At 37.3% G+C, this 16,438-nt stretch overlaps 1 protein-coding gene and 1 long non-coding RNA gene across 15 annotated transcripts in view; one reads left to right on the forward strand and one right to left on the reverse strand.

The window, feature by feature from the left end:
- Positions 1-651: 651 nt before the first annotated feature.
- LOC103104637 (uncharacterized) lies at positions 652-2,800 on the reverse strand. Of its 3 annotated transcripts, none has more exons than XR_008916202.1 (3): positions 2,691-2,800; positions 1,219-1,516; positions 652-1,106 (listed from the first exon to the last, which is right to left on the reverse strand). It is a non-coding gene; the product is annotated as an uncharacterized LOC103104637 (long non-coding RNA). The 3 variants fall into 3 exon arrangements; XR_008916200.1 differs by having other exon boundaries at positions 1,219-1,510; positions 2,691-2,772; XR_008916201.1 differs by having other exon boundaries at positions 1,219-1,510; positions 2,677-2,766.
- RCOR3 (REST corepressor 3) overlaps positions 2,713-16,438 on the forward strand; it is a 51,691-nt gene continuing 37,965 nt past the window's right edge. For 5 of the 12 annotated variants that reach the window (XM_056815883.1, XM_007481339.3, XM_007481341.3 and 2 more), the window contains exons 1-3: positions 2,716-2,887; positions 3,275-3,331; positions 10,014-10,091. In XM_056815883.1, coding sequence (XP_056671861.1) covers positions 2,716-2,887; positions 3,275-3,331; positions 10,014-10,091 — 307 coding nt within the window. Of the gene's footprint in view, positions 2,888-3,030; positions 3,085-3,274; positions 3,332-7,226; positions 7,292-10,013; positions 10,092-16,438 lie in introns of those variants that run through there. The other 7 variants (XM_056815884.1, XM_001374102.5, XM_007481346.3 and 4 more) reach the window with 5 other exon arrangements.

A 16,438-nucleotide genomic window follows, 5' to 3' on the forward strand; every position in this document is an offset into this window, starting at 1 on the left:
ACTATCTTCTTCATGAAAGCTTTCCCTGATCTCCCTAACCAGATATTTAATTATTCTACCTTCATAATGCTTTGTGCCTCATATAACTTAATACATTTTTCCTTCCATTATAGTGGCTGTGCTATCTTCTCTCCTTCCTAAACTATCTTCTGAGGATAAGGACCATAGTTTATACATCGTGGTATAACACACTGCCTTCCATGTAAGCACCTGATATTTGTTTGCATTTAATTTTATGTCCCCACTGGATACAATATACAAAATGGCCAATAAATATTGTTGAATAAGTTAGCACATATTAGAGATGCTTGATAAAAGAAATCACTCTTGTGATATAAAACTTGGATGAATCAGAAATGTTAAGTCACTTGGGAGTCCTTTTGTGGCATATATTTAAGGATGGCACAGTAAAGACACTTGGAACATATGTTTACAGAATCTACATGAAGGCACCTGTTCTTTGTCTGCAGACAAAGGCTGTGGGAGTGCCCAGTCCAGCAAGATTGGGCAGGCCTATGTCAAAGCACCTTTTTAATTCTGAAATGCTCCACCATTTGACTGCAAGAAAACTTAGGTCAACTATGTTCTCCATTAAGCTTTCTCTGCTCATATGTACCCTGGAGAAAATAACTTTTCAAACCTCACATAGAATTTTAGGTTTATAATATTCAACATTTATTACACAGCATTGTATTTTAGTGTTTTAGCTTCCTAAGTATTATGAGATTAGAGGTGATGTCTTTATCTCCAATAACATGTTACTCCATGAGTGTGTAGGAACTGTTTTCATTTTGGTCTTTGTATCTTCAATCCCAAAGTGTCTGGGAAATGGTTTACAACATCCCCACTAGATTGAATCTTTGTATCGTCCACAAACCACATTTCCTAGGTGCTTAATACAGGAAGCATCTTATGTTAATTTAGGGTTCCCTTTCAAAAAGGGTTATTTCCCATTAGAATTCAAAATAACTATAAAATCACCTTGATAGGAAATTCTATCTAGGTCAAAAATTTCAAACTTCCTTTATCACTCTGGGTCAATTTCCCAGGGTCTTATTAAAACTCAACATCAAGGTTCTTGCTTGGCAGAACTTGAAGATCAAACTCTGAAATCCAGAAGAGAAAAGATTTTGTAATATTCATCTTCACCTTCTTCCCTGGAAACATCATAAAGCAACAAAACTGATAAATGCCTGCGTGAATCCTTCCCTTCCTCACCTAATCTACACAAGTCAAGGAAGAGGGGAGGGGCAGTGATCTTCATATATACAATAGCACAGACAGGCATTGTCCCAAGATGTTTCTTTTGCCTGGCCTAACTTCTTCCTTGGATTTCGGTGGACACCTCGAAGATTGACTTCAGGACTGGAAAACACCTCCTGAACACTGCTCTTTTCTTCACTTCTGGATCAGGGGATACACTCTGGCTCCTCTCACTGTCTTGTCTGTAAAGGACTGACTCTGAGCCAACAGGACTGGGACCCTGTCCAAATTTTATCTTCCCCTTTCGCTGTCACTCAACAAATAAATAAGAACAAAAAGCGAAAGAGAGAAAGAAGAGAGAATAGAAGAAATCCTTTAGACAACAAAGCTCAGTGGCCCGGCCCAGAAACACCATCTTTTCACCTTCCTGGACTCCCAAGAATTCCGTCCCTCAAATGTAGGACAGGTCGAAGGGTTTACAAAAAATGATTAAGACCTCATTTTGAGGGGTAGCTGTTGTTGGCTTAACAGGAGAGTTAGCGAAGGAAGCCTACCCTTCTCACGGGCTGAGGCTCAGGACCCAAACTCAGACCTCATGCGGAGCAAAAGGAAGCCGGACGGCTGTGGCTCAGCCCGCAGAGGAAATCTCGAGGTAGGGAATTGGAGACCACAGCATTCATCCGGGAATGGAGGGGGTTGCACAACGGGATCCTCCACTCCCAAACCATCCGCCTGCTCCAGGGAAGCGGACTCCTCCACCTCCTCCTCTGGATTGACTGCAGGCGCCTCACGGACCTTCTCTTCCCCACGACTGACCCTAGTTCCTTCCGCCCTAACGACGGCAAAGAGTCCTGCGCTCCCCCCACTCCTCCCCCCCCAACTTCTACTCGGGTGGCTAACGCGAGCCCCCAGCGCGCCTCCTTCTCCATCTAAGGGCGCCAGAGCAGCCGCCTCGCCTGGCCCCGCCCCGCCTGAGGCTTTACCCTGCTGGGTTGGGGGTTGGCCATAACCTTCCACCCGAGCTGGGCTTTCCCTTTCCTACCTTCCTTTCCTTACTCTCGCCACCCGTCAACGCCCTCCCCCGCCAGCAGCCGGATCCTCCCCGCGGGGCGGAGTGATACCAGCCGCGGTGGCGGCGGGGAGGAAGGGAGGCCGCGAAGCGAAGCCAGCCCGAGGGCCCCAGGGGCGGAGGCAGGGGAGGGGAAGCGAGGGGAGGCGGGACTGGGGCGGGTTGTTGTGAGGCGACTGCGCTACTGCCTGACCGGGGCGGTTATGGCGGCTCCACATTAACACCCTCCTCCTCCTCCTCTTCCTCCTTCTTCCTCCTCCTCCTCCTCCTCCCTCCTCCCCCTCCCCCTCCCCCTCTACTTTCCTTCTCCTCCACCTCCCCCTCCTCATCCTCCGGCTCCTTCCTCCTCCTCCCTCTCCCTCCCGCACTCAGGAGCCCTCTCCCCCCTTCTTCCAGACGCCTACCTCTCTCCCCTCACCTCCTCCCCCCTCCCCCTTTCTACCATGCCCGGCATGATGGAGAAAGGGCCTGAGTTCCTGGGGAAGAACCGTACGGCCAACGGCAGCACCAAGAGCCCGGCCGGCAGCGGCGGCGGCGGCGGCGCTTCGTCCACCAACGGCGGGCTCCACTATTCGGAGCCTGAGAGTGGCTGCAGCAGCGACGACGAGCACGGTGGTAGCCTCGAACTCCTCCCCACCAGCCCTCCCGTTTCCCCTCCCCTCCCCCTCCTCTATTCCCCTCCCCCAGCCCCCTTCCCCCTCCCTATTCCCTCCCCTCCGAGCCCCGGCGCTGCGGTAGCCTCGAACTCCCGGTGCAGTGCAGCCGCAGCAGCAGCACCCACCGCGACCCCCTCTTCCACTCTTCTCCCCCCCGTTAGTCTTCCCTCCCCAACTTAGGCCCCCTCATTTGCATCTTTTTCATCTGGGGCTTGGAGTTAATATTTTCCCACCCACCACATTCCTTCTTCCCAGTCTTATACAATTTTAATTTTTATTAAGTGCTTTTTTTCTTTTTTCTTCTTACAAAATTTATTTATTTATTTATTTTTGTATTGCTTTGCAGATGTTGGGATGAGAGTCGGCGCCGAATACCAAGCTCGGATCCCTGAATTTGATCCTGGTAAATATCTCGGTATTTCTTTTAAAAAAAATCCTAATTTCTTTTTTTTTTCTGTTATATTGACTTTGGGATGGAATGGATGAGAGTGGGAGTCGGGGGGGGGGTCTATGGGATAGCTGGCTAAAGTGGAGGGTGGGGATGGGATGGGTTAGGCGTCTTCTGTCTGGGAGACTGTCAGGGTTGGAGGGGTTATGACACAGAAGGCTCATGGGTTGAGGGGTGTAAGAGCTGTTCTTTGCAAGGTTAACATGGTTCCCATTGGAGGCCACTTGAAGGATCTGTGCTCCACCCAAGGAGCCCAGGCGGGTCTGGGTGAGAGGAAGGAGAAACATCTTTTACCCAGCAAAAAAGCATCCAAATTGGTGAAAAAAGGGTGTTTGAGGTAAAGCCCTCCAGTGTGCTTTGGGGAGGAGGTGCCGCAAAGCAGAGATAGAGAGGAGAGTCTGAGGTATTAGTGTCGGACAGAAAAAAAAAAGAAAAATACAGATTTATTTCTTGCTTAATAACCTGCCACTAGGAATGAAAGGGATGTGTTCTGCAAGGGCGGTGAATTACTGCTTGGCTACTCTGTCACCCTGCTGAGTCGGAAGGCAAGCTTGGAGCTGAGTGCAGACCTGATTTTTTTTTTTTTTGCAAGGTGGAGTAGCCTCGGTAGAGGCGCCTCTGCAGACTCTTAAGAGCTGCTGAGAGGAGGGGAAAAGGGGGTGGGGAGACGTCGGAGGCACACCTCGTCTGCTAGTCAGTCCTAGGAAGTCAGACCACAGGACGGTGGCTGCAGCTGCCAAGGAGACATTTTCTCAGTGAGCAGCCAGGTTCTAGCGCCCTTTGCCAGCCCAGCTTGCGGGCTCCCTGTCTACTTTTCTCCAAATAAGCTCCATGGTGGTCACGGGATGTCAGCTGGGAAGGGGATTGGATGAGAGTTCCTCATGTGGAGACTCCCTTGCGGGAGCCTCTTGATGGGGATCACATTTTTTCTTTCTTGACCCCCTGTAGTTTTAAGACTGAGGACAGATTATTAAGAGGTCATTTATTACAGTTTTTTCACTTATATTTTTCATTCACTGCTTTTAATTTGTTTTAACTCAAGATGGTATTTTAAAAAGTTATTATTCCTATACAACTATATCGTTTTCTTGGGTAAATGCATTTTACTTGATACAAATAAATAAGGAGGATGTTTGGGGCAGTCTTTGTGGTTGTTCTGTACCCCTTTCTACCATCACTCCTGAACCCTTTCTATACTAGACCAGTTTACATTAAGTAGCTCCCATTTAAATTAAATTTTAAAAGGTCCTTGAAGATCACTTAGTTTTCCCCCCAAACAAATAGAAAAATGATGTATTGTATTTGTGACAGAAAAATCTAAAGAAAAAGTTGTGTAATTTATTTTCTATGTACAGTTGCAAAAATAGTTGAACTAGAGTGTAGTCTTCATTTCCATTATCATTTAAGTGACACAGGACTATCAAATACTATTTGATCCAGAAATACACAAGTGTATGCCATTCATGATAAGTCTTCTGAAGCCACTTTATGGACGTTGTGAAAATGTAGCTTTCTTTATTATCTGTTCAGCTGGTAGCTGGATATTTAACATTATAACCTGATAAAATCCAGCTTGCAGTAAGTAAGGATACTGCATATGCTTTGTCAGAATGCTTTTGGAGAGTTGAGAGAATTTGTCCACCTTTGTTTACATTTTTAGCATATTTTAATGTCTTCTGCTTTAGTTTGAAAGAGGAGTTTTCTCTAAAGTAACAACACCCCTGAAGCTAGAATTCAATAAATTCTTTAGCATGGATGTGTTAACCAAATAGACTTTGACTTGTAAACCCACCTAAATAATTTTATTCTCCTTTCTGATCAGGTTTATGAGGCATCATCTCTTTGAAAGCCACACTTCATGCCAGAACACAGCTGTGCATGCGAAGAACTGATTACTAAAAAGAATTTTAAAAAAATCTTTAACTATATTTAAAAATAAGTTTAGTTACTTGAGTATTAATTTGTTGAGTTACATTTTTTGGAAGACAAATAATTACAAAATTGTAGGTGATTTAACTTGTTATTTGATATCCAACTTTTTGGTAGTCTTGATTAGCACATTTTAGTTGTTTAATTTGAACAAAAATTTCTGAAAAATCATCCAATTGTTATTTTCTATATTTAAATCACTGAGGTCAGCTTCTTTTTCTTCACTGTATAGATTAAAATTGGTATTGGCTTCCTTGATTTAGAGAATAAATGTTATGGTAGTTCCTTGTTGTTTTAAGTTCTTTACAGTTTCTTTCCCTATCTTTTAATGATTCTATATGAAGAATTTTAAGGTGGTAACCAAAATGGGCCAACATTAACATAAATGTGAGGTCAACAGTCAACTAAAGATTAATTATCAGGCATCTGCCATGTCTCTTCGATTTTGAAAGGTACTGTCAAATGCTGTTTGAACATAGTTCTATCACCTAATTTTACTTTAGTAAGTACTATGTTTTTATTCAACTATACTTCATCAACTCAACACAGTGAAGTCAAAATTACAGCATATTGTAACTAAAAAAATTGAACATATTTTATTAATCAACATTTAGAAGTTAATTCCTGTTTTCTTAATCATAGTTCTGGCTCCTTTATGTCAATTTTGAGATGTCTCTCAACATCCTTAGTTTTCAGGATAGTGATACTTGCTTATGTTCATTGTTTAGTTATATCTTTGGGGGTTGAGTTTTTGAGATGCATAGTTGCTTGGATTAGAAGCTTCATGGTTGTTGGCAAGGATATTTTGAAAGATGAGATTTGAAGTGGAAGAAGTGGTAAAGAATAATCTTAAAGGGAAAAGAGAAGAATGATAGTTTGTATAGTTAAAAGAAATGAAAAAGATTAAGGTTTTAATAAAATAATGAAGAAATTATAGGGATAGCCTTAGTAAATAAAGCAACTTTAGTCTTCCTCATTCACTGGCTGGATTTCTGATTTTCTTTCTCTTAGGTAGCTTCCATTTGGATTCTTAAATTGGTCAGAATTTGAGTGTGTGTGCTGTGTGCAAAGGACTCTTAGGAACTTGTCAATATTAATATCTTTTTTGTTTAATATCTTGTTAATGTCTACATTATGATTATTCCATTCAGAAAACAAAATCTTGAGCTTAACAGAGATTTCCTTTTATTTGATAATGGAATGCCACTAGTTTGCCCATTTGTTGGGGAGTTCTTCCTGTGCCCACTCATATGCTTAGTATGGTACATTGGACTTGAATTTAGGATTTGGGTTCAAATGCTGCTTCTGACACATATTTGTGATAGATGACTGAGCAATCAACTTACCCATTTCCATCTCATGTAAAATAAGGATAATACGTATTTCACAGGGCTGTGATCAGGCTCAAGTAAGATAATGTTTGTAAGCTATTTTTCATGTCTTAAGTCACTACATGTATGAATGTATTTATTACTGTCATAATTGTCTCACCAAATGTGGTTGAGGATCTTAAACATTTCTAGTAAGAACTGAAATATTAAGAATTTTTTTATATTCACAAAAATTTTCCAGAACTATATACATGTAATGGTAATGTTTGAAAAAATACTTATAATTTTATGTTCATTTATAAGATATACAATAGTACCTCTTTTCATATGTTATGGATGATTCATACTCATTTATCATTAGTTTATCTGTACCTTGGCTCAGTAGGAAGTCTACTAAAAAACAACTAATCTTGTTAGTCAAAACCAAACATTGGTTTAGGGCCTCTTTTTTTCATATTTGTTTTAGCTCTTGAAAAGAGGAGGGGTAAACCTTGTAGGGTACCAGACATCTAATGAGACAAGTGTATTGTATTTTTAAGTTTTGCATACTACTTTTTTTTACTCTTTTCTAGGAGAGAAATATGGTCTGAGAGTAGCCAGAAAGGACAAAAGGTCATTTCTCCTATCCAATCCTACTTTCATGGGGTCAGTCAGGGTGAGCATCCATGCCTTTTGGGTCATAGATACGTCACTTTTTTTCTCAGTTGAACAAGAAGAAAAGAAACCTTATTGAGAAGTAAAATGAGTAAAGAACCTTTTAAAATAAACGTAGTGGAATGCCTGAAAATATCAATGCCATTTTCTTAGCTTGGGTACCACATGTGGCGATTGAAAACTGTGGAGTCTGACTTGGGGCTGGGCAAAGGACAATCTATGAAATGTCTAATTAGGCATTCTACTGCAACTAAATGGGATTTTTCCATATTAGAATAGCTATTAGTCCTCACAGCTGTAGAACTGAAGAAGCTTGTCGTGCTTCTGTGGAACAGCTGCTGTGGATGCCAGTTTCTGTTGGATCAGACCCTTAATTACAATGGTAAGGATTTTCAGGGAAAACTGTCATCATTCTTAAATAACCTGTAGTAATAAACCAGCCTATATCTGTTTAGGAAGGGAAACTTAATGAGGACACATCCATTTCAGATTTTCTGGAACTATTTAAAGTTATTATAAGATAGAAAACGACATTTGACATGTGTAATGTGCCTTTTAAGATTTTAGATTACCCTGTTCTTAAATGATATTTAAATAATTTTATAATTACAGTTCATTGTTCAGCAGAACCTTCAAATCTTAAAGTTTATTGTAATCTCAAGGACATAGCAACAAAATATTTGTTTAAAATTTTGTAACTCTCTTTAGATAGCAATCTAGTTGGAAACTGAATTTTACTTATGGAGTTATTAACATTGATGATTAAGTTATTGAAATAATTTTAAATTGCTTTGTATTAAGTAATTTTTTATAACTTGCCTCTTCCAAATCCACCTAGTCTCTTAGTTTTTCCTTGGGGTTCGAGGCTAACTTTTTCTTAAAAAACAAAAACACCCAGCATAAATTGTAATGGATGTTTACTTACTTTAAAAGCCATTTATTTTTCCAATATGTTTAAGTGTTGATCTATAATAATTTGATAGTTTCCTCAATTTTCTTCTCTCAATCTTTTAATTTTTACTTAAATGTCAGAGTTATACTTTGTGACTATTTAGTTTAACATTTAGCCACAGTATATACAAATTTTGCTTGTAGTGCTTGTGGCAAAGGTTCAAAATAATTGTAAAGATAGAAAATGAAATTACAATTTAGATTTTGGTGATGGACAGGGAATGCTTTAGGTGATAGATTACTCCTCTAGTAATAGCATTATATTTTCAAAGCAGTAATAGCTTTAGTAGTAGCTTTACCTCACACTCTGCAAGTTTGTTTTGTTTTATTTTGTTATTTCATGCAAATTACAACTTTGTAATTTATGTCCATTTTTACTTCCAAATCCCCTGGCAATTAGCAGCAGAGTATAGTAGAGCAGTGGACCTGGAATCAGGAGAAATATGAATTTGAATCGTGTTTGTGATACTTTCTAGCTGGAGTCCCGTAAACCTTACTTAACCTCTGGGTGTGTCTCTTCATCTATAAAATAAAGGCAATAGTGAAATATAGATTATCTACCCTAAAGGCTTATTTTATTTTGAAAATAAATGAGATGATATATGTAAAGTATTTTGTAAACCTTAAATAACTAGATAAACATTAGCAGTTAACATTTGATAATTTTTTAATTCTTTTCATTATTTGAGTTAGCTTTTACATTTTTTCATCATTAAAGATGCTATACAAGATAATCTGGAGTTAATTCTAAATAAAATATTATAATAAAACTTACCTAAAATCTTTAGCTATTTGAAATATTTTAAATCATGAAATAATAGGTTTAGAGCTAGAAAGGACCTTGGAAAACATTGAATCCAATCCCCTTGTTTTTACAGATGAGAAAACTAAGATACAGGTTAAGTGACTTCCCCAGGATCACACAAACTAGTATGTGTCTGGCAAGATTTGAATTCAGGTCTTCTTGACTTCAAGTTCAACATTCTGACAACTATGACAATTTGGGGGTTGAGGGAAAGGGAGCTAAGCTTTTTTAGTCAGGGAATTTATATGCTAAATAGATGCTAATTAATAACCTGTCAGATATTTCTTAGAAGTTTTCTTTTATTTACATACAATTCTAACAAGTTTGCTTGTCTAGTTTTTAAGCCTTTTATTAAAAGTAGCAAATTAGAAGATACCCCAAGAACAGTAAGAAGTGAAAAAGAGAGGAAAAATGTACAAAAACCAAAAACTATAACTCGGGTATAGTAGTTTGAGATCCCATTTGATGCAGAGAACAGCAACCCTAACCCACAATTCAAAATTACTGAAAGCATCATCATTACAGCAGAGTATATTTATTAAATGTTTACTTTGTGCCAAACATTCTGCTGGGTGCTAACAAAACAGTTCCTGCCCTTGAAGAGGACATATATTCTTCTGGACAGATCTATAACTACAGAATATATATACATAACCTGAGTTATCAAGAAAAAAGTTATTTAAGAATGAAAGTGTATCATTTTGGAAAGATTTCCAACAAAAATAGTTTTTTTAAAAGAGTTTTTTTATATTTAAAGTGGTAAGTTTTAGTTTTATGAAAAATTCATTAATAAGGTATTAATAATAATTCCCTAATAAGGTGTTGTTATATTTAGTATGTAACATTTTCTTAAGTTTATTGTTCTTTTGTACATACTTTGCTGATGCAGAAATAAAGCTTACTTTGTTCACTCTTTTTAAATGTTAATAGAATCCATAGAACTCAAAATGATTTCTTTTCATCCCAGGTGCTACAAAGTACACAGATAAAGACAATGGGGGAATGCTCGTCTGGTCTCCATATCATAGCATTCCAGATGCCAAATGTAAGTCAGTATCTAAATTTGACCTGTTTTTAGTTAACATAAAACAATCTATCCAATGAGAGAATATATGTAAATTTTGGAAACATTAAAGCAACATATAAAATGTATGTTATTACATAGAGGTTGCTGGTAGCACAATTTATAGAGCATTGAGCTTGTAGTCAAATCTGAGTTCAAAACCAACCCAAAACATTTAACTAACTGTGTTACTCTGGGTAAGTCACTTAACCTCTATCTGCCTCAGTTTCTTCAAATGTAAAATGGGGTTATTAACAGCACCTACCTTGCAGGGTTGTGAGAATCAAATAACATAATATTTGTAAAGTGCTTACTTAGTATGGTGCCTAGCAAATAATAGCTACTATATAAATGCTTATTCCCTTCCTAGTATTAATTTACATACATGTATTAATATACAGTATTATTAATAATAATATCAACTTGCAAAAAAGTATATATATATAATATAAATGCTTATTCCCTTCCTAGTATTAATTTACATACATGTATTAATATACAGTATTATTAATAATAATATCAACTTGCAAAAAAGTAGCTCATATTTGGTCCTGAAGAGTTGGTCATATAAGGAAATAAAATAGACTGGTATTTTCCCTTATTCATGTTAGTGTGTTGAAACTCTATGACCTGACAGCATAGTTGCTAAAAGCTTTTGAGTAGAGGAGAGATGCTGTGTCATTATGCTAACTTTTCCTTAAAAGATACATGACATAATGCTTAAAGAAATCATCATTACCATTCTTAAAGATTAAAGGTAAAAAAGTTAACTACAGCAACCATCATGTCATTTCTGTATACTATTTCTGGCAGATAGCCACTTAAATAATTAACTATGTGTAAAATCAATAAGCTCCTAGCTCTATTTGAATATCCCCTGATTTATGGTGAGACCTTACATCACAGTGTGGTATAACAGATGTGATTCTTCACCTTTCATCTAAGAAGTATACAGGAAATCATACTGAGACTTCTACACTATTTTCATTGAATATTTGTAAAAGTGTTCAACAACATTGTTTGTTTTTTTAGTCCTTTACCTTCTGTCTTAGAACCAATATTGGTTCTAAGGCAGAAAGAGTGGTAGGAGCTAGGCAGTGAGTGTTATGTGACTTGCCCAGGGTCACACAGGAAGTGTCTGAGGTCATATTTGAACCCAGGACCTTTCATCTCTAGGCCTGACTCTCAATCCACTGAGCCACTCAGCTACCCCCAACAACATTATTGATGAAGGTTCTAGCAGCTGTTTTTTTTAAAAAAACAACTGTTTTGTTTGATTGAGAGTCCACCAGTATCCCAAGAATATTCTAATGTTTTGTAATGATGTAGTTGGTTATATCAAAGTTAATGCTGTGTCCTGTGTTTAAGTCATGTTTTTTTCTAAGGTATAGACTTATAGTATATATGCTTCTGGACCACCTGGAAATTGGCATTTGACTATACTTTGATACTGTGATTCCATTGGTTTAGGTATACTCTTCACTGAAACAGGTTGCAATTTCTGTGCTTTCTCATTTTGAGTCTTGTCCCTACATCTTATAAATCCTCTAGAAAGGTTCTTTTCCCTTAGCACACTGGAGAAACTTTCATCTGGTTCTTTTAATAGCTCTAATGTATTACATACGACTGGTTATTTGTTGTCTCATTTTTAATACATAGGTGATTGTAAAAAGAGATGTGTTATACATTTCCTTTTTTGTCTTTCATGCCACATTTCTAAGTAGGTAATAATTAGTGATATACAGTCTACCATGGCTTCCCATATAGCGATCTACTTTGTTCCTTGTAATTTTAGTTCTTCAGATAGTTTTGTGTTCTATCACCCAGGAAACTATTGGGGAACACTTCTTTCCAATTTTGGGCCTAGCCTATTGCCGATCTATAGTATTTCTCTGTTATATATATATACATGTTTCAAAGATTAATTAAGTAGGCTGTAATTGTCTCAAAGTCTAAGCAATATATAATCACTTTTGTTTTTGTAGTAGAAATGGTTAAGCCACTTGATCTCTTGTGTTGCTTTGGATTTCATTGAGAAGATATTATAGTGTTTGAGGATGAGGAATTAGTGCAAATAATAGAATGTCACATGTGAATGGGAACATTTGCAAAACCCTACCATTGCTAAATCCTTTTGCACATAAGATCTATTATCTGTGACATTGGAGAGCACATCTCTCTTGTGTAGAGATGATCTGGACTTGAGAATTCACAACTAATCCTCTCATGTCTCAAGATACTGGTAATTTAATTCTCTTATAGAGTATTCACCATATCTAGCCCCCAATCCTTGAAGAAAGTATTTTTGATGTACCCGAATAAGACTTCAGAGTAGTATACAAACCTACTTTCATTTCTTAATCTGAAACTATATATTATAACATAAATTTCTCCTTTATAGTATGTTTTTTTTTTCATTGAAGTTACCAAGTATCAAGTCATCACTTAAGTTTTGAAGGAACATTCAATTTGTTCAGTTAGTTTTTAGGATTTTATGCATTTCTCATAGAATTTCTCAATTATATTTTCTTCAGCAGATATATGGATATAAATTGCATTTGTCTTTGTGTTATGTTTGCTCAAGCTTGTTGTGAATGCTGAAAAGTGAGGTGATCCAGTAACCTTGAATTGAAGTTTCATACTGTGAGAATTTTTTTTTTTTAATATCAGGGTCCTAGATTATAAAGACAATATTAGGGAGAATTCCTAAAACCTGGCTCCATTCAGTCTGTAGATTTTTGCATTCTCTTTACCCTGAGGAATGTGATCCTTTTACACACTCAGGCTGATAGGAAAAGTTCAATAATAATACTTTTCCTGCTGACATGCAAAAGCTCACCTATCAGTTTTGGGAAAAGACTGAGGGTCTAATGGACATCCCCTTAATTAGCTATCAGCAGTTAAAGATATCTTAGAATGTTCAAGGGGGATGCTGAATAATGAGGTTCCAAAAATGTATATGTGTACCTGGGCCAGTAGTTTGTATTCATCATTTGATGAGCAAGAATCATTTGACCATGATTAGGATGTTTTGACTGGTTGATAAATAAATTATTTATAAAATTATGAAAATTCAGTCTCTCAAGATACTTTTAATCACCCTAAAACAGACTTTGGGGAAACTGAAATCAGTTCCTTCTTTTACTTTGCTGAGAATCTTTAAGTCATTCTTTTATATAGTTGCAAATTCTTTGTGAATTTCATTTTCAATTAATTAATTATTTTTTTTAGATTTAATTTTAATTTAACTTAATTTTTTTTTTTTGGTTATAATACTCACTTTATTTCCCTCCCTCCCCTCCACCCACCCTTCCTGCACAATTTCATTGGGTATTACTTGTGTCCTTATCAGAACCTATTTCCATATTGTTGTTTGCACTAGGATGTTCATTTAGAGACTACATCCCCAACCATATCCCTTTGATCCATGTATTCAAGCAGTTGTTTTTCTTTGGTGTTTTTACTCCCACAGTTTTTCCTCTGGGTGTGGATAGTGGTTTTTCTCGTAGATTTCTCCAAGTTGTTCAGGATCACTGCATTGCCACTAATGGAGAAGCCCATTACGTTCGATTGTACCACAGTGTATCAGTCTCTGTGTACAATGTTTTCCTGGTTCTGCTCCTCTCACTCTGCATCAATTCCTGGAGGTTGTTCCAGTCCCCATGGAATTCCTCCAGTTCATTATTCCTTTGAGCACAATAGTATTCCATCACCAATAGATACCACAGTTTGTTCAGCCATTCTCCAATTGAAGGGCATCCTCTCATTTTCTAATTTTTTGCCACCACAAAGAGCACAGCTATGAATATTCTTGTAGTGAATTTCATTTTCATTTAATGACTGTGCCTCATTTCCACAAATTTATTGGTTGTTTGACAAAGATCACTTAAGCATACCAAAAATGAAATATTTACAGTTTCTTTAAATACTGTATTGTATCTGTTTTAGCATACTTTTATCAGACTACCCTTTTCTGCCACTATTACTATAGAAATAGGAGAATGCTTAGGATTATGAGCCACTTTGTGTTTTTGTCCATTCCTTGGTTCATTAGTGACTAAAACCCAAAAAGTTACCTACTAGTCAAACTTCTAGTGATATCTGAATATGCTTTTTGATATTTGTCTAACTTGGTCTATTAAGAATACTACAGAAAGTTTTAGTATTCCAAGAATTGCTACATATGACTTGATAACTGCTTTTAAAATAAAAATGATCAGTTTCATGAATGGTTTTAGAGTTGGTCTATGGACTAACAATTATAATCTGAGATCATATACTAGTTTGGACCAGAGAAGGCCTATAGATGGCCAGATATTTACATTTGCATCAGGACTGAAATTCTGCCTATGTTAGAATAGCATAAAATGATGCATTAGCAAAATAAGAAAATTAATTTATGAAAGTTTGTGTATCCTAGTGGAGTAGATAAAATTAAGACCTAAAAAGCCTATTTATAGGACAGCAAAACATGAACCTACTATGGATACCACATCCATCAATAAACATTTATTAATTATAAAGATTCCTGTGTCCTGCATTATTATTCTAAGCTACCAGTTACTAAAGGCAATGATTGATACAGTTAAATCTAGGGGAAGGTTAAGGCACGCAGCATATGAAACAATAGTGAATAAGGCCACATTGCAGTGTATACTTCACAGATCTTTGATTTCATCTGGTTGGACTCTTTTCCATGGAAGCATACAGGTAGTTCTTTCTACACAGACCTCCATAAAGTGAATTATTATGTAATATGATTTTTCCTATGGATATGGGACCCTAAGTAAGGGGAAAAGAAGGTAGGGACCTGACCATGTGCCCAGGGAGGAGACTAGAACACAGTTCAAGGATATTGGGTGAGGTGGGGTTAGGGGCCATGATCAGAAATGTAAGAGCAGGAAGAGGAACATGCTGGGCCAGGGACAGCCTTGTGGGGGCCTGGCTAGAACAGATATGAAGAGGGGACTACTTGGGAAACCAGATGGGCACAGACAGGACAGGTGGCAGATGACAGGGCTCAGGGATAGACATGTGGTATCTGAGTGCAGACAGAAGAAAGACAGATGTGGTGCAGGTGGGCAGAGCAGGGCAAAGTTTTTTTCTCTTGGTGCAGGTCTCAAACCAAGCCCCTAATCTGATGCTATCAGTAGCAATCCCTCCACATGTTTCCACTTTCCTTAGAGGAAATTTTATTTTTGTTTTTGTTTTGTTTTGGGGTGTTTTTTTTTGGTGAGGAGATGGGAGGCTAGGAGAGCATTGAGCTGAGGGGCATGAGCAAAGCAAGAGAGCATAGTACTATCCAGTAAACAAAGGTATTTTTTGGAACACAGAATTCTTTCAGAATTCTTTATGTAAAGTTGAATTTGCATAATGCAAATTTATATAAAATGAGAACTGTGTATCAAACCATCTACATAGTAGGCAGTCTTTGAAAGTGATTATTAATAAACTATGGAAACTAAGAACCTGGAATTTGTAATTTAATTTTAACAAGTGAAAAATTCACAACTTGTGGGCAATGTAGTAAAAGCTTCTTCAAACTTTTTAGCTAGTTTAGACCTCAGAAAAATAAAGAAGTCTTTTACTTGGATGTACTGAACCTTTTGTATTGTAGGAGTACCTGCCAGATCTTGTGTGATGTCGACATAATCTGAACCCTGGGACCCCTCCATACCATAATGAGGCCCCACAGTAGAATTTTAGTGAAAGAACATTATGTATTTCTAATAAAATACTAAAATCTGCATTGTAGCCATGTAGAGAATGAAGTTAACACATAATGCTATTCATTTTGAGAAAGTCTATACAGAAGGAAGAAAGATCAGTACAGACTGGCATCACAAAAGGTTTCACATAATCCTGAATATCAAACAGCAGGATCACCAACTGAGAGGGCCTGGAACTTTTCCATTGAAATGGTGCTTATCTGAAAATGATCTTTGAATTTGTAGAGAAAATGAATGAAAATAAAATATTGAAACAGCTTCTCAAATGGCAGGTTGTAATGGGAGTGTGGAGAACAAGGTAGAGGAAAGGTATTTAAGTGTTTTAAAACAGCTTCAAATATGGTGGCATGCTTGTGGATCAGAAAGCAGTCAATTAATAAACTATGAATGGATCAGAGAGGGATGATTTTTCAACAAAGAGTCAACATATCTAAGAAATGATTACAAATTTCCATCATATATATATATATATATATATATATATATATATAATACAGCATTGAAAACTTCTGCCTGCAAGTTAGTGTTTTTAGCTACACTTATAAGCAGATCTAAATATGGTTTCAATTTAAACACAGAAGAATAGTTACATGATTTATA

Source organism: Monodelphis domestica, chromosome 2 (assembly GCF_027887165.1).
Source record: "Monodelphis domestica isolate mMonDom1 chromosome 2, mMonDom1.pri, whole genome shotgun sequence".
Lineage (NCBI taxonomy): Eukaryota > Metazoa > Chordata > Mammalia > Didelphimorphia > Didelphidae > Monodelphis > Monodelphis domestica.